We start from the raw sequence: 16,589 nt of genomic DNA, 5'->3' as shown, positions 1-16,589 counted from the left end.
TTTAAGACAGAGTCTCACTCTGTTGCTCAGGGTGGCTTAATCTTGGCTCGCTGCAACCTCCGCCTCCTGAGTTTAAGCCGCCTGTCTCAGCCTCCCGAGTAGCTGGGACTACAGGCACATACTACCTTGCCTGGCTAAGTTTTGTATTTTTAGTAGAGACAGGGTTTCACCATGTTGGTCAGGCTGGTCTTGAACTCCTGAACTTGTGATCCGCCTGCCTCAGCCTCCCAAAGTGCTGGGATTACAGGCGTGAGCCACCGCACCCAGCTAATTTAAGTTTTTGTAGAGATGAGTCTTGTCATGTTGCCCAGGCTGCCCTCGAACTTGATCCTCCCACCTTGACCTCCCAAAACCTGGGGATTACAAACGTGAGCCCCTGTACCTGGCCATGAGAGTGAGTGCAATTTAAAAGAGGAAGCTGGCCGGGTGCAGCACTTTGGGAGGCTGTGGCAGGCGGATTACTTGAGCCCAGGAGTTCAAGACCAGCCTGGGCAATATGGTGAAACCCCATCTCTACAAAAAAATGCAACAATTAAATGGGCATGGTGGTGTGACCTGTAGTTCCAGCTACTCGGAAATCTGAGGTGGGAGAGTCACTTGAGAGTCAACCAGGAGGTTGAGGCTGCAGTGAGCCATAATTTTGCTACTGCATTCCAGCCCAGGTAACAGAGGAGATCCTGTCTCAGAAAAGAAAATAAGAAGTAGAAGTTGTCCCAGGCCTGAGCAGGGCGGTGCAGGCCCACGGGAGACAGTGCTCGTGCCTGTGGTCTTAGGGCAGGCACAGTGGCTGAGTGTGCAGTGACTGTTTTCTTGCAGGTGACACACATGTCTTGAAGGATGCTTTATGGTTTGGTGTCATCCTTGACCCTTGGAGCTTAGAGAGATGAGGAGTGGCCTCAGAGGCAGGAGGAAGACAAGGAGAGGGCGGGGGCACCAGCCCAGGGCAGGAGGCATCCAGGCGGGGCTGTGGCCATGGGCCTCAGTGCTGCTAAGTGGCCAGGGGCGTTGGGGGCTGGGTTTGCTCCTCTGACTGAGGGTGTTCAGCTGACATTGGCTAAAGCAAAAGCTTCCCGAGGGAGAAAAGAGGTGGAGACTGCACAGATGGCTTCATGAGAAGCTCCACTGTAAAGAAAGCAGAGAGATCGGCCAGGTGTGGTGGCGCACGCCTGTAATCCCAGCACTTTTGGGAGGCCCAAGTGGGTGGATCACGAGGTCAGGAGTTCCAGACCAGCCTGGCCAACATAGTGAAACCCCATCTCCACTAAAAATACAAAAATTAGCTGGGTGTGGTGGCGCGCACCTGTAGTCCAGCTACTCAGGAGGCTGAGGCGGGAGAATCACTTGAACCCAGGAGGTGGAGGTTGTAGTGAGCCAAGACCATGCCATTGCACTCCAGCCTGGGTGACAGAGTGAGACTCTCTCTCAAAAAAAAAAAAAAAAAGGAGGAAAAGAGAAATTGAGGGGTAGCCAGACAGAAACGGAAAGTGCAGGATTCTCTTCCTTTGAAAGAAGTAGCTGAATGTGTATATGCTTTTGGGCCTATACCAGTAGGGAAGGAAAAACTGACGATGGGGGCACTTACTAGGATGATGTCTTTATTTTTTATTTTTGGAGACAGGGTCTTGCTCACTCTGTCCCCAGGCTAGAGGGCAGTGGTGCCATCACGGCTCACTGCAGCCTTGACCTCCTGGGCCCACACCGTCCTCCGACTTCGGCCTCTTGAGTAGCTGGGACCACAGGGATGCACCACCATGTGCAGCTAACTTATGTTTATTTGTTTTTCTGAGATGGGTTTTGCTCTGTTGCCCAGGCTGGAGTGCGATGGGGCAATCTCGGCTCAGTGCAACCTCTGCTTCCTGAGTTCAAGCGATTCTCTTGCCTCAGCTTCCCGAGCAGTTGGGATTACAGGCATGTGCTACCATGCCCAGTTAATTTTGCATTTTTCATTGAGATGGGGTTTCTCTATGTTGTCCAAGCTGGTCTCGAACTCCTGACCTCAGGTGATCCACCTGCCTTGGCCTCCCAATGTGCTGGGATTACAGGTGTGAGCCACTGCTCCTGGCCAGTTGTTTTTTAGAGAGATGGGGGGGTCTCACTGTGTTGTCCAGGCTGGTCTCGAACTCCTGGGCTTAAGCAGTCCTCCCACCCTGCCTTCCAAAGTTTTGGGATTACAGGCATTAGCCATGGCGCCCAGCCAGGTGGGGCTGGGCTAGTGTGGATTGGAGAGGCAGCTTAGGTGGCAACTGGGACAGATCCTCTGAGGATTGTGGGAGGAGGCCAAGGGCAGACGTGCTGAGGAAAAACAGACAAGGTCACCAGCTGGGGGTGGGAGCAAGATGGGTAGGGGAGAGGCGAGGGTGCCCAGTCCAGGGGAGTGAAGTGTGCTTTCCAGGCGGCACTACCAGCCTATCAGTGTGGGAAGCACAGGAGACAGGAGACACTCCCTTTCATTTCGGGAGGAAACTGGAAAAGGCTGCATGGAGATGGCACCTGTGAGTGGGCAGGCAGGGTTTAGAAGTGAGGAGGGAGGACCAGCATGGTGGCTCACGCCTGCGATCCCAGGACTTTGAGTGGCTGAGGTGGGTGCATCACCTGAGTTCAGGAGTTTGAGACCAGCCTGACCCACATGGTGAAACCCTGTTTCTACTAAAAATATAAAATTAGCCAGGCATGGTGATGTACATGCCTGGAATCCCAGCTACTTGGAAGGCTGAGGCAGGAGAATCGTTTGAACCGGGGAGGCAGAGGTTGCAGTGAGCCGAGATCGCACCACTGCACTCCAGCCTGGGCAACAGAGCAAGACTCTGTCTTAAAAAAAAAAAAAAAAAAGGTAGAGGAGGGCTGTGGGCAAGGCCTTGAGGTGAGGGAAGTGTTAGTCTGGTAGGAGCTGGGCTGGGCTGGGCTGAGTTGGGCAGAGGGCCCAGCTGCCTGGCCGAGGTGTGGAGCCCAGCATTCTGCCCCGCCCTGACTTGCTTGCCCTGAGGCTCTGTGGGCTGAAAGGCTGGAGAAGACTCATTGGCTGAGGACAGATTGACTCCCCTGTTTTTGTACAGTCCTGTAGGCCCCGCAGCACTTTGGTGACCCATGTGACTAGTTTGTCCTTAAGTGCCCAGCTTCCTGCAGCTTTTTGGGGGGACTCTGGGCAGTGGGCCACTAAGTCACTCCCATTACCACATTCGGCAGCCTGTTTTAGGGGCCCAGGGTGGCAGGTGGCTACTTTGAGTTCAGTTGCCACCTTCTGTAGTGTGTCCTTTGCTGGGGACATTTCCTGGCCTGCTGTTGACCCGGTGGGGTGGGGCTATCTCTGTAGGACCTCCACAAAAAGTACTCATACATCCGGAAGACCAGGCCTGACGGCAACTGTTTCTATCGGGCCTTCGGATTCTCCCACTTGGAGGCGCTGCTGGATGACAGCAAGGAATTGCAGCGGTGAGAAGGGTGGGCACTGGGTACCGAGGCAGGTGGGCGGCTCCCTCCTCCCTGGGAGGGTAGGAGGTGCAGCTCCACCTGGGGCCAGGCGGTGGGCTGGGGTCTGGCCTTGCCAGGCGGGGCAGTGCTGGCTGGGCCCTGGCATCTGGGCTGGTCCAGGAGCCCATGCTGGGCCCGCCTTTCCCTCCCACCCCCAGGTTCAAGGCTGTGTCTGCCAAGAGCAAGGAGGACCTGGTGTCCCAGGGCTTCACCGAGTTCACAATTGAGGATTTCCACAACACGGTGAGCCCTGGGGCCTGTCTCGGGCTGGGCCAGCGTGGAGGGGTTCACCTGGCTGTGATGGGGACCACCCATCTCCCCCACCATCTTGCCCTTTCTCCCTCCGTGGCTGCAGTTCATGGACCTGATCGAGCAGGTGGAGAAGCAGACCTCCGTCGCAGACCTGCTGGCCTCCTTCAATGACCAGAGCACCTCCGACTACCTTGTAGTCTACCTGAGGCTGCTCACCTCGGGCTACCTGCAGCGCGAGAGCAAGTTCTTCGAGCACTTCATCGAGGGTGGGCGGACTGTCAAGGAGTTCTGCCAGCAGGTGCCGTCCCCTCCCCTTTTCTCTCAGCCAGGCCCCGCACCAGGCTGGGGAGTGCAGTGGGTCTGCAGGGCCTGGGGCGGGTACGGCGCGGAGACCGGGGCCTGACCCGCCCCTGTGCCACAGGAGGTGGAGCCCATGTGCAAGGAGAGCGACCACATCCACATCATCGCGCTGGCCCAGGCCCTCAGTGTGTCCATCCAGGTGGAGTACATGGACCGCGGTGAGGGCGGCACCACCAACCCGCACATCTTCCCCGAGGGCTCCGAGCCCAAGGTCTACCTTCTCTACCGGCCTGGACACTACGATATCCTCTACAAATAGGGCTGCTTCTGGCCCGCTGCTGCCCTGCCTGCCCCCTCTGCCAGGCGCTAGACATGTACAGAGGTTTTTTTTTGTGTGTGGTTGTAAATGGTCCTATTTCACCCCCTTTCTGTCACACGACCCCCCCATGTTTTATTAAAGGGGGCGCTGGTGGTGAGCTGTGTGTGCGTGTCCCTGCTCTGCTGCCCGCCTGCCTGCTCTGTCTGCTGCTTGCTCCCCCCAGGTGGGTCCCCCTGCTTTTCACCCATCCACCCCTGAGCTTCCCCAACAGGAGCAGGTTTGAGGGGCCAGGCCTTTTGGAGGCCCCTCCTACTTCCTTGGGTTCTGCTTCCTTCCCTAAGGCCCCACTTTCCTTCTTAGCTGGCTCAGGGGGTTATATGGGATTGTGGAAGTTCCTTGGGAACTTGCCCAGGGTCCCAGGGCCACCCACACTTAACCTGCTCCCTCACAGGCCCCACCTCCACCCTGCTGTCCCCAGCCTGGGCCCCAGACCCCAGCTTCCTGCCCTCTATCGGGGTCTGCATGGTTGGGAGTCCAGGGTGGAGGGGCCTTTGTGAGGCTGGGCCCGGCTCAGGGCAGGTGGAGGAACTGGGCCTCGCACAGGTGCCCGTGCCCCTGGCAGTGCCAGCCTGGTGGGGGAGGGCAGCCTTCTAACCTGTGCGGGGTCCACAGTCCTCAGGTCTTGGCGGGGCTGCTGGTTCTCCACCTCCCCGTCGCCCCCAGGCCTCCTGCCTGTGCCTGCCTTGCACCCCCTCTGCTTGGGCCATGGTGTCTCTGCATTGCCTGCCTTTTTGCCTTCACTTGTTTTCTTCCCTGCCCCCTGCACATTCAGGGGCTCAGCCCCCAGGCTGTGAGCTCCTTGGGGGCAGGCCCTCAATAAATGTGAACTGCTGCTGCCGCCTCCGCCTTCCGCCCGTGCCGCCGTCCGCCTGGCTCACTGAGAGCTCTTGCCAGCCCCTTTCAGCAAAAGCATCTGGCCAGGGACTCCATCCAACACCTGGGCCGCCTCCCTCCCCACAGTCAAAGCTCAGACAGTAGGAGCTGCCACAGGGTGATCTTTATTAGGCTCCTCCGGGCGGGCGCGGAGGGAAAGAAGGGGTGGCCAGGCTGCAGGCTTTGGCGACCTCTCAGAGCTGGGAGCGAGGTCCGCAAGGCGGGTCTGAGGGCAGAGCAGAGTCAGAGGTGTCTGTGGGTGTCCCCGCCCTCCCAGGCTGCCCCATGGTTTCCCGACCTGCTTGGGGGTGAGCGGGCGTTAGTGGGCGGGTTAGTCTAGGGCCTGGGCCACCGCATGGGGCCAGGCCCTGCTTACCAGTCCCGGTCAGGGTGGGCTGCGGGAGCCTCAGGCTGGAAGGCAGAGGACAGTGAGAGCCCATCCCCAGGGTGGACTGGAGACGGGGTGGGCGGTGCGGGGTACATACCCACAGGGAAATAGTGGGGGAGCCGGCTCCGGTAGATATCCTCGTCCTTCCCGTGGAACACGCAGATGATCAGCCGGTCCACCTGCGCCAGAGGCTGGTCAGCCTGGGCCGGGCCACCATGTCTGGCCCCGGGATCCTGTCACTGCCCGCCCAGGTGCAGGCTTTCACCTGCCTGGCCCCGCACCCTTCACGGAAGCTCAGGGCTGTGTCGTCATCCCATCTCGCCACCACCAGGTGCCCTCGCGCAGGAGAGACCGGGATGGAGGGGGCGGGCCTGACCCTGCGCTCTGCACCCTGACTCCCTGGGCACCCTCACTCCTTGGGCGATGACTGGGGCTGGCCAGACTGGTGGGGATGCGGAACCCACCCTCGCCCGGGCCCAGGCCCCACCTTGTCCTTGTGCTGCTCCAGCCACTCGCGAAGCGTGGCCAGCACGACCTCGGCTGCCGCCTCACTGGGGTAGCCTGCGGCGGGTGGGGCAGGAGTGAGTCCTGGGCTCTGGCCCCGCCCCCCGACAGCAGCAGGCCCCGCCCAACCCCCCGTCCGCCCCAGCTGCTCTCGGCGTCTGGGTCCCCCACCGCCCACTCCTGGCCCTTGCCCTTCGTCCAAACCCACTCACCAAACACGCCGGTGGAGATGCAGGGGAACGCCTGGGCGGGGAGGGGTGAGAGGGGTTTGGGACATTGTCACTGCGCCCCGCCTCCCGCCCTCCTCTGCGGACCGCAGCTCACCACCGAGCGGAGCTGGTGCTCCAGCAGCAGGTCCAGGCTGCTCAGGTAGCAGCTGCGGAGCTCGGCAGCCTGGCTGGCGCTGGGCTCTCCGTAGGCCATGGGTCCCACCGTGTGGATGACGTCTGCGGGGTCGACGGGGTCAGACCAGCCGGGACCTATGCCGTCCTCAGCTCCCTCGCTTCCCCCTGCCGGCCCGGGCAGAAGCGGGCAGGAAACCCCTTTCTGGCGAAGCGCTGAGCCTCCTCGGCGAAGGCCCCCCTGGGGGCCCCCTCGAGCCTGAATCGATACACTCACAGCGTCCCGCACCTCCTCCCCATATCCGTATGGGCCTGAGACCCGGGCGCGAGTGTGGGCGCAAAGGCGTTGCCCTTCAGCTCCCTCCCCAGCCTCCACGCACGGTCTCCCCTATCTGCTTTCTGGGTGGTTGGAGGGGCCGGATCTTGGGCCTTAAGGTTAAAAAGGGCCCTTTGAGGAGGTCCCCAGCACTCCTGTGAGGACTGCAACCCTGATGCCCCAGTGACACACAGGCGCCCTGTCTGCGCCCCGCGCCTGGGGGCGCTTCGGGGACTCACATTTGGCGGGCAGCCGATAGCCGCCGGTGATCTTGGCCTTGCCGGTCTCGCAGCTCTGCAGGGTCCGGCACTCGTCGGTGAGCAGGGCGCCGGCGGCCCGGTGGATGCAACCGTCCACTGCGGAGAGGGCGGGTGGGACTGAGCCGGCCTGGCAGAGAAGGCTGCGACCCCAGGCTGAGCACCCGCAGTCCGGAGAAGCCCCTCGGCGGCGCGAGGACCCACGCGGCGCCGCATCCCAACGCCGCGGCCTCAGCCGCTGCCCCCATCCCCACCCGGGGCGTTTCACATCTGGGGGAACCGAGGCGCACAGCGGGGCGGCCCTGGGCCTGGCGGGAAGTGGCGCAGGGAGGCCAGCAGGGGGCGCGCCCGGCCCGCCCTGCTCCTTCCAGGCCGCGCCGCCAGGGCCCAGGCTGGGCGGCTCCGGGAGGCGGGGGCCGCCGCGGCAGGAACTGCCGCCGAAGCCGGGGTGACGGGGAAGCTTCACTCCCCTCCTCGACGCCCCTCTCTAGCCCTGTCTCGCGACCAGCCGCTGCCTCCTCCCGGGCCTCGGCGTTGGTGGGATCCCAAGGACCACCTCCCCGGGCAGCGCCCCACGGGGCGGCGGCAAACCCTAGGACCCATTTTGCGGAGGAGGAAAGAGAGGCCACCTTGTTACAAGGTGATCAGACCCGGAGCCGGGGCCTGGGTCTTCCAGCCGCGCGGGGAGCCGAGCCCGGCAGCCGGGCCGGGTCTCCCGGGGCGCAAACCCCTGCTGATTAATGAGCCGCCTCGTTAGCGCATCCGGCTTAATTGCGGCCCCTCCTGGGCTTGTTTATCCGAGGGCGGCTCCAGGGCCTCGCGAGCGACCCTGGGGACCCGGGCCCAGATAAACAACACGGGCGCAGCGGGAGGCTTGGAGGAAACGCTCCAGCAGCCCAACCTCGCCAGGGCACCGCGTAGGTGAGGCACCGCCTTAGGCAGGCCTGGGTCTAGCCCTGGCTTGCCCCTCATCGGCTGTGAGATCCTGCCTCTTCCCCTCTCTGGCGTCCACTGTCTCGTCTGGAATACTGGGACAGCGACCCTCCCACAGAGGAAAAGACCCCGTGCTGGCCGGGAGGACCCGGCCCATCTGTGGCAGCTCTAATCGCACCCTAGGCCCGTGCCAGGAGCTCCTCAGGCACCAGCTCCCTGGTGCTCAAGGGCGGGCATCAAGAGAGACCATCATTCCCCATTTTACAGATGGACAAACCAAGGGCCTTCTCCTTCCTCATCTCAGCCTCGGCACAGCTCCAGAGATGCCAGCTGGCTCACACCCCTTTCTTTTGCTGTTTTCTCTTATGCCCCAGGGGCACAATTAAGCCTCATTTTGCAACTTCAGTTAGTTAGAGCTGGCACCGGGCAATTTCCCAGAGCGTCCCAGGGATGGGTGGGCAGAGAGGTTAGGGGAACCCTGAGAACGGCTCAGGCCTGGATCCGGACCCCCGCTCCTGTTCTACGCAGGGAGAAAGGCAGCTGCAGCCCGCGGGGAGGCTGAGATGGAGCAAGAAGGCTGGACCAGGAGCAGGCGTCCAGGCTGGAGATGGGCAGCGAGGGTTCGAATGGGGAGCTGTGGCCGGCTGTGGATCTGGGCAGTCTGAGTTCAAATCCCGGCTCTGCCAGCCACAGATGTGAGACCCGGCACATATCATTTAACCTCTCTGGGCCTCAGTTGCTCCATCTAGAAGATGGGATAGTAGCACCCGCCTCAGAGCTCACTGGGCTGTTGGAGGGATTGAGTTAACTTTGGAACATGCTTAAGGCAGTACTTGGCACAAGTGGAGCTGATGTGAGTGTATCCTGTTACTAACAACAGTGTGACAGCGTGGGCATGCTCGGGTGTGTGAACACCAGCGTGATGGGAGGGGTGTGCGCAGGGTATTCACAGAGTGTGGGGTTGAGCGCAGGGGCCTGTCTGAGCCTGCTCTCCTAGGAGCCTCCCAGCCCTGCCCTGATGGCCTCAACCACCTGGCACCCAGCTGCTCGCTGTCACTGGGTGCTAACCGCCCTGCAGGCGACCTTGGCCAGCTGTGGGGGCCCTGCGGAAGTGGAGCTCCGTATTCAGGGATTTAATGTTTCCTGTGGAAGTGGACAACGGGCCTGCAGCCAGGCCTTTAGGGCTGACCTGGGGGCACAAGGGAGGTGGAGGGAGTTTGAATCGATGCTGGAGAGGCTCAGGCCGGATGCCCCCTGCCTCACTGCCAGCAATTCCAGAACAGCGCCCGCCCGGCCAGGTGGTGACTCTGCAGGTGCCCCAGGGAGGGGCTCCCCTAAAGCAGAGATGACAGACAGGTCATTATCGGCCCATGGCTGCCCACCCTCATCTCAACAAGCGAGAGCGCAGCCTGGCCCTCCTGCCTGCGTGCCCCTCCCTGTCCACACACTGGCCTCTCGCTCTCTCCCCAGGAAGTACAGAGGGGAACCCCCACCCCACCCTGCTGTTCTTAGCCAAGGGCCCACAGGGCCCCTCCCACACACACTCCCAGAACCCCCTTAGCTCTGCCCTCCAGGCCTGTCCTGGCTCTTACTAGGTCCTAGAGACTCAAGCTTCCTGATGGCCCAACCAGCGGAGATGCCCTCCTTCCCTCTTTCCTCTTCCCACTGCACCCCAAGGCAGCTGGAAAAGACCAGCAGCACTGGTCACTGGGGCTGCCTGGTGGAAGGTGGGATCTTCCCAGCTCCCGGGAGCTAAGCAGCCCTCAGTCTCCTCTCCAGGCCCCTCAGCCACCAAAACAAACCTCCAGCCTCCAGCTCATCCTCCATCCCAAGTCAGCAGAAGACCTAGCGGGGCCCTCTTGAGATGCTTCTCCACCAGGTCAAAGGTGAAGCCTTCCTCCACCTGACTAGAAGATGGCCCCCGAGGCCCCCCTCCCCCTGCAATCTCTTCCTCCCTCCTCTACCTTTAAGCTTCCCTCGTCCGGCACCTTCACATCAGCCCTGTCTCACTCCGACGCCCAGGCGGGAGTGCAGTGGTGTGATCTTGGCTCACTGTAACCTCTGCCTCTCGGTTTCAAGTGATTCTTGTGCCTCAGCCTCCCAAGGAGCTAGGATCACAGGTGCACACCACCACGTCTGGCTAATTTTTTGTATTTTTGGTAGAGACAAGGTTTCACCATGTTGGTCAGGCTAGTCTCGAACTCCTGATCTCAAATGATCCACCTGCCTTGGCCTCCCAAAGTGCTGGGATTATAGGCATGAGCCTGTTTTGTTTTGTTTTTGGAGACAGAGTCTTGCTCCGTCACCAGGCTGGAGTGCAGTGGTGTGATCTTGGCTCACTGCAACCTCTGCCTCCTGGGTTCAAGCAATTCTCCTGCCTCAGCCTCTCAAGTAGCTGGGACTACAGGCGCCCACCACCATGCCCGGCTAATTTTTGTATTTTTAGTAGAGATGGGGTTTCACCATGTTGGCCAGGATGGTCTTGATCTCTTGACCTTGTGATCCACCCGCCTCGGCCTCCCAAAGTGCTGGGATGACAGGCGTGAGTCATGGCACCCGGTTGAGCCTGTTTTTTTTGAGACAGGCTTTTGCTGTTGCCCCGGCTCAGCCTTCTAAGTAGCTGGTATGACTCACCCCCACCCCGTGCCCTTTGTCAGCCCTCTTGTTGGGTAAGCGCCTGCACAGTGATTTATATCCACTGTCTTATTTTTTTCCTGCTTATAGAAGAAGAAACTGAGGCACAGAGAGGGAAACGTGCCCAGCAGCTGGAAGGCTGGGCTCCCAACCTAGGCGGCTCTGCTTCCTCTGGGACCCTAAGAGGGCCTCACCCTGAAGCACTCTGGCCGACTGGCTCAAATGGCCTGTTCACGCTCTTGGGGAGGCGATGTCTCCCACACTGGCACGTCCCCTCCCGGCAGAGGGGCTGCCCGGGGGCCTCTTGCTCCTCAGTGTTCTGAGACCATTGTCTTTCTGGACTGTGGCTGCCCCCACAGCTGACAGCTCCTCCATTCAGCGGGCCCTTCCCTGTCCCCTTCCTCAAGCCACTCCTCAGATGTCACCTGGGCCCTGTCTGCCCTCACCTGAGCCCTGAGGAGCCTCTCTCTGCCCCCGCCCTGGCCTCTGAGTAGCCCCTGGCCCTCCGCCCCATCTCAGGCGCCTCCCTGCTTCGCAGGGGTAAACCCCGGCCTGCCAGCCTCCGCAGTCCCACACTCAGACCCCAGCCTCTCTGCGCCTCCCATGGAAGGACGCTAAGGAAGGAAGGAAGGCTGGGCCAAGTGATTGTGGCCCTGGGCATTCCTGGGGCAGAAGAGGGCACCAGGAATGGGCAGGCGGGGCTGGAGCCAGGCCATCCTTAGAGCCAGCAGAGGCGGAAGGCAGCCAGGCTCCAGTGAGGCCATCCGCCAAGGCGCTTAGGATGAGTTGGCCGCTATTTAGGGTGCTGTAATATTCATGAAGGGAAGATTAGATATTTAAATTTATTCAGCAATAAATGCGTCTCAGTGGGGGAGCATTCCTCATGCTAAACAAACAAGCAGGCAGGGGCTAATTAATTATTTATGGGAACAAGAGGAGGCCTGCGCCCAAAGGACCAGGAGGGCAGCGGTGCCCCTGCTGAGGGCAGGGCACCCCAACCTGCAGGCCTGGACCTGCTCCTGGTCTCTCTGTGCCATCGCTTCCCCCACCGTCCTGTGGGGCTGGTCGACAGTATGCTCTCTTTGGGATTTTTCTTCCCAGAATTCTTGACCATCAGATTGCTGGTGGTTTGGGGCAAATCACTTAACCTCTCTGAATCTCAGAGACCTGGCCTCTAGAGAGTGCTGGGGGCTGGGCGGGGTGGCTCATGCCTGTAATCTCAGCACTTTGGGAGGCTGAGGTGGGAGGATCACTTGACCTCAGGAGAGTCAGATTAGCCTGGACAACATAGTGAGACCCCATCTCAAAAAAAAAAAAAAAAAAAAAAGAAAAAAGAGTGGTGGGGGAAGGGAGATTATGTTGGGAGGTGTCCAGGGGGTGGGGGACCGAGGGCCCGGGGTTAAGCAGCTTGTCCAAGGTCCCACAGTTAGAGGAGGAGCAGGAACTAAGACCCGCATGATGGTGATGATGGTGATTATTTTTTGATACAGAGTTTCACGCTTGCTGCCCAGGATGGACTGCAGTGGTGTAATCTCAGCTCACCACAAGCTCTGCCTCCCGGGTTCAAGTGATTCTTCTGCCTCAGCCTCACGAGTAGCTGGGATTACAGGCATGTGCCACCACACCTGACTAATTTTGTATTTTTAGTAAAGACAGGGTTTCTCCATGTTGGTCAGGCTGGTCTTGAACTCCTGACCTCGTGATTCACCCACCTCAGCCTCCCAAAGTGCTAGGATTACAGGTGTGAGCCTACAGAGAAACTGCACCTGGCTGATTATTACCATTTTTTAAGACAGTCTCTGTCACCCAGGCTGGAGTGCAGTGACACGATCTCGGCTCACTGCAACCTCTGCCTCCTGGGTTCAAGTGATTCTCCTGCCTCATTCTCCTGAGTAGATGAGACTGCAGGCACGTGCCACCACGCCCGGCAAACTTTTTGTATTTTTAGTAGAGATGGGGTTTGACTGTGTTAGCCAGGATGGTCTCGATCTCCTGACCTTGTGATCCGCCCGCCTTGGCCTCCCAAAGTGCTGGGATTATAGCAGTGAGCTACCACGCCTGGCCAAGATCCACATTTTTTTTTTTTTTTTTTTTGAGACGGAGTTTCGCTCTTGTTACCCAGGCTGGAGTACAATGGCGCGATCTCGGCTCACCGCAACCTCCGCCTCCTGGGTTGAGGCAATTCTCCTGCCTCAGCCTCCTGAGTAGCTGGGATTACAGGCACGCGCCACCTTGCCCAGCTAATTTTTTGTAGTTTTTTAGTAGAGACGGGGTTTCACCATGTTGACCAGGATGGTCTCGATCTCTTGACCTCGTGATCCACCCACCTCGGCCTCCCAAAGTGCTGGGATTACAGGCTTGAGCCACCGCGCCCGGCCAAGATCCACATTATTAACCCTCATCTTACGGAAGTAGTGATAGGCTCAGAGAGGCAAAGCCATTTTCCCAGAGCCACACAGCAAAATGTAAGGCCTTGCCTGGACAGCTCTTGCTGCTGCCCCTGACCTTCCTAGACTCCTGTGGGCCCCAAGAGCAGGGAAGTGAGCAGGAAGGGGCCTGGGCCGGGTTGTGAGGGTGAGCAGGGCCTGGGCTGGCTGGGTCTCTGGGCTGCTGGTTTCCAGTCTGCTCCATGACTGCAGTGTCTGGCCCTGCGCCTCAAGTGCCAAGTCTCATGCCTCTGGCTCAACCTCACACCTTTGAAATGAGCTTGCAGGGGCGATGTGGGGGCATCCCCTTTTACAAACGGGAGGCTGAGGCTCAGCTATGGACTTCAGGCAGGGGATTCCTTTGCCCGTCATGCTCTCGGGGGACCTTGTACCCCAGGATGAGCCGCACTGCTAGGGTGGAGATGTCCTTGAGAAGGCAGGCAGGAGGGGCTGGGGAGAGAGGGCCTTGGGGAGGCAGCGGTGTGAGCTGGGGTGGGGGAGGGGTGTGCCTCCCCTCCAGCCCAAGGAGGCACAGGGGTCTGGGGTCCGGGAACCACTCCCGCCTAGACGGGCTGAGCACAGCAGGGAGGGTACTGGCAGCTGAGCCTTGGTGGGGCCCATGCTGGTTTCCCTCTCCGGGGGAGGGCTACAGAAATACCCAATGCCAAGGCAGAAGGGCCAGGCTCCCTGGGAAATGGGGGAAACTGAGTCCTGAGAGAGTACCAACTACATCAAGGACAGACATTGGAGCTGCTGTCCCAGGCTCCCAACCCTGCAGAGGGAAGGTCTGCCCACAAAGCCTGGGTAAGTGACCCACCCAAGGGTCTTGCCCTCTCTTCCTTTCCAGCCCATTCCTCACTCTCTACCCCTGGCTTCTCTTCAAGTCCTAGGCCAAAACCCTCAGTAATATCCCACTGCCAGGACCATCTTCGCCTCAGTTCACACCTCCTGATCGCCCATTCAATCAACAAACCCTCGCCGGCCCCGGCTGCGGCTTGGGTTCAGCCCAGCGCGGGTGCAGAGCCCATCCTCACCAGGCCCCACCCTCTCGGTGCCAAGGCGGGTGGGTGCCCCAGGGAGAAGATGGATGGACGACAGCTCTGTGATGTGATCTGAAATTCATTACGGGGTGAGATCAGCTCCTTAAATGGGGATTTGAAAACATTAGGGCTTCATTATGTACACAACGGCAGTGCCTCATTCATCATGCAAAAATCACTCCCGTTATTAAAAATCCCTGTGGCAGCTGCATGCAGGGGCTTCGTGGCATCGTGCCTGTGGGGGGCGGAGCAGGAGCCCCACTAGCTGCCTGGCCAAAGCTGTGGCCACGGGACAGGGGCCCAGTCCCAGTGTCCCTTTCACACAGCAGGGCCAGCTGCAGGGTGGGGTGAGAAGTAAGGTTCAGCTCCGGGAACTTGGTGCCTCAGTTTCTTCATCTGCAAAATGGAGATGCTAATGGAGCCTCCCTTAGGGCTGGGTGAGGGTGTGTGAGATTTTGCTGGGAGAGGTTCAGAGGGCGCTGGTGGCCACATTGTGAGTACTGAGAACGCCTGGCTGCTGTTGCCACCATCATCACCAACTGGGGTCAGGCAGGGGCGGCAGGGAAGCCTGGGGCCTTTCCTTGGGGAAGGGCATGAGCCACCTGCTCCTAAAACCTCCCATGGCTCCCAAGGGTACATAGAAGAAAATCCTCAACTCCAGCGAGGCTTTCAAGGACTCTCTGGGGCTCCCTGCCACTGCCCCCTCAGATGAATTCCCTACCTCCTGCATTCCTCCTACTGGCTCCAAAATCTGCACTATTCAAAAAATGCAGGCGAGGCCTGGGGGGTGGCATTCTACGTGCCGGCCCTGTGCAAGACCAGGCCTCCCGTGGCCTCAGTTCTAGGGACAGGACATGCGGTTCTAAGTCATGGCAGTGGTGAAAAAGGAGAAGGGGAAGACGAAGCTGGACAGGAGGGAGGCGGGAGGGGTGGGCGCCGTTCAGCGGGTGAGGAGGCCCATTGGAGGAGGCGGCATTTGAGCAGAGCCCTGAGTGATGAGAGAGAACTGGCTTTGGAAGGAGATGGGGAGGAGAGTCGGGGGTGAGCCAGGGCAGAGAGCTCAGGAAGGCAGAGCCCTGCGGCGGGAACAGGCCGGCAGGTGAAGCTGGGAGGAGCACCGCCTCTCCAGGCTCCTGGGTGGTGAGGAATCAGTAGTTGGGAATTGATTCCAGCGGGGTGGGAAGTTTCCAGCAGGGGAGGGAGGTGTTCTGATTTGGCATCTGGGTGCCCTTCTGTTCCCTCTTCCTGGCATGCCCTTCCCTTCTATGCTGAAGCACAGCCTCCACCCCTGCCCTTTGCCAGACAGCCCTAGGCCCCACACCCTGCACACCCAACACCCACCAGACTGGCACAGGGACAGGTGCGGTGCTGCCGAGCCCCTCCGACCACCTGCTTCTTCTGAGCTCAGCCCAGCCAGGGAGGGGTGGGATGCACACAGCCCAGCCTCCAGAGGGCCAAGGCCGGCCACAGGCCACGGAGGCTATGTTATCTGCTCTTGGAGCAAGGCCACGGCTAATCGGAGCGGCCGGAGCTGAGCCTTTTCCCAGCGGCCGTGGGAAGCAATCACGGATTAGCAGCCGCAGGGCGATGGGAGATAGTGCCGGAGCAGGGCGGGGAGCGCCTGCCGGCGGGGCAGGGAGCACAGGCTGAATACTTATCCGCCTGAGCGAATCCTCCTGGGCCTGCCGGTCAAGGGACAGAGAGCACCAGAGCCCGAGAGGAATGACAGGAGAAGGAAGAGGGAGCCAGAGAGAGGCAGAGGGTAGAGGGAGAAATGGAGAAAACGAGGGAGAGAGGGAGATGGTAAGGGAGATACCAAGGGAGAGGGGCAGGGTTGGGGGGAGGGTGCTCGGCTGGCCCCCAGGGTCCCAGCATGTGTGTGAGGAGCCTCTGAGCAGGCCAGGGAATCTATGGTGGGGGCCTGGGGAGAGGCGAGAGGTGCACCCACACACACACAGGCGCCCAGGGTTGGCACAGGGCTGGGAGGGGTGTCCACATGGCAGGCTTCATTAAACAGAGCAGAGTGGAGGGGGTGCCCTGACATGGGAAGGCGAAACTAGGCGGGAGGGTTGCGGCAGGAGGGCAGAGGGGCACTCAGGCCAGACGCAGCATGTGCAAAGGCCCGGTGCCCAGGAAGAGAGTGAGGGAAGCCCAGCCACCCTTGCTTCTGCTGGACAGGAAGCAGCTGGGGTAGGCCGGGCGCGGTGGCTCACGCCTGTAATCCCAGCACTTTGGGAGGCTGAGGCAGGTGGATCACGAGGTCAAGAGATCGAGACCATCCTGGCCAACATGATGAAACCCCGTCTCTACTAAAAATATAAAAATTAGCTGGGCATGGTGGCGTGCGCCTGTAGTCCCAGCTACTTGGAAGGCTGAGGCAGGAGAATTGCTTGAACCCAGGAGGTGGAGGTTGCAGTGAGCCAAGATTGCGCCATTGCACTCCAGCCTGGCGCCTGGTGATGGAGCGAGACTCTGTCT

General features: G+C 60.2%; 2 protein-coding genes across 5 annotated transcripts in view; one reads left to right on the top strand and one right to left on the bottom strand.

Annotated features, from left to right (window-relative positions):
- OTUB1 (OTU deubiquitinase, ubiquitin aldehyde binding 1) overlaps positions 1–5,240 on the top strand; it is an 11,836-nt gene extending 6,596 nt beyond the window's left edge. The window contains exons 4-7 of the mRNA XM_017516906.2: positions 3,311–3,429; positions 3,627–3,711; positions 3,824–4,018; positions 4,142–5,240. Coding sequence (XP_017372395.1) covers positions 3,311–3,429; positions 3,627–3,711; positions 3,824–4,018; positions 4,142–4,339 — 597 coding nt within the window. The 3' untranslated portion in view covers positions 4,340–5,240. The remainder of the gene's footprint in view (positions 1–3,310; positions 3,430–3,626; positions 3,712–3,823; positions 4,019–4,141) is intronic.
- Positions 5,241–5,376: 136 nt separating this feature from the next.
- Positions 5,377–16,589, bottom strand: part of MACROD1 (mono-ADP ribosylhydrolase 1) — a 173,014-nt gene continuing 161,801 nt past the window's right edge. For 2 of the 4 annotated variants that reach the window (XM_017516902.2, XM_037734371.1), the window contains 6 exons: positions 7,061–7,177; positions 6,489–6,610; positions 6,377–6,407; positions 6,148–6,221; positions 5,758–5,839; positions 5,377–5,570 (listed from right to left, as the gene is read on the bottom strand). In XM_017516902.2, the coding sequence (XP_017372391.1) occupies positions 5,467–5,570; positions 5,758–5,839; positions 6,148–6,221; positions 6,377–6,407; positions 6,489–6,610; positions 7,061–7,177 (530 nt within the window). In that variant the 3' untranslated portion in view covers positions 5,377–5,466. Of the gene's footprint in view, positions 5,571–5,648; positions 5,684–5,757; positions 5,840–6,147; positions 6,222–6,376; positions 6,408–6,488; positions 6,611–7,060; positions 7,178–16,589 lie in introns of all 4 variants that reach the window. The other 2 variants (XM_017516904.2, XM_017516903.2) reach the window with 2 other exon arrangements.

The sequence above is a fragment of the Cebus imitator genome, unplaced genomic scaffold (genome assembly GCF_001604975.1).
Source record: "Cebus imitator isolate Cc_AM_T3 unplaced genomic scaffold, Cebus_imitator-1.0 Scaffold609, whole genome shotgun sequence".
Taxonomy (NCBI): domain Eukaryota; kingdom Metazoa; phylum Chordata; class Mammalia; order Primates; family Cebidae; genus Cebus; species Cebus imitator.
The sequence above is the reverse complement of the archived record's forward strand: the minus strand, read 5'-3'. Positions and strand labels throughout refer to the sequence as shown.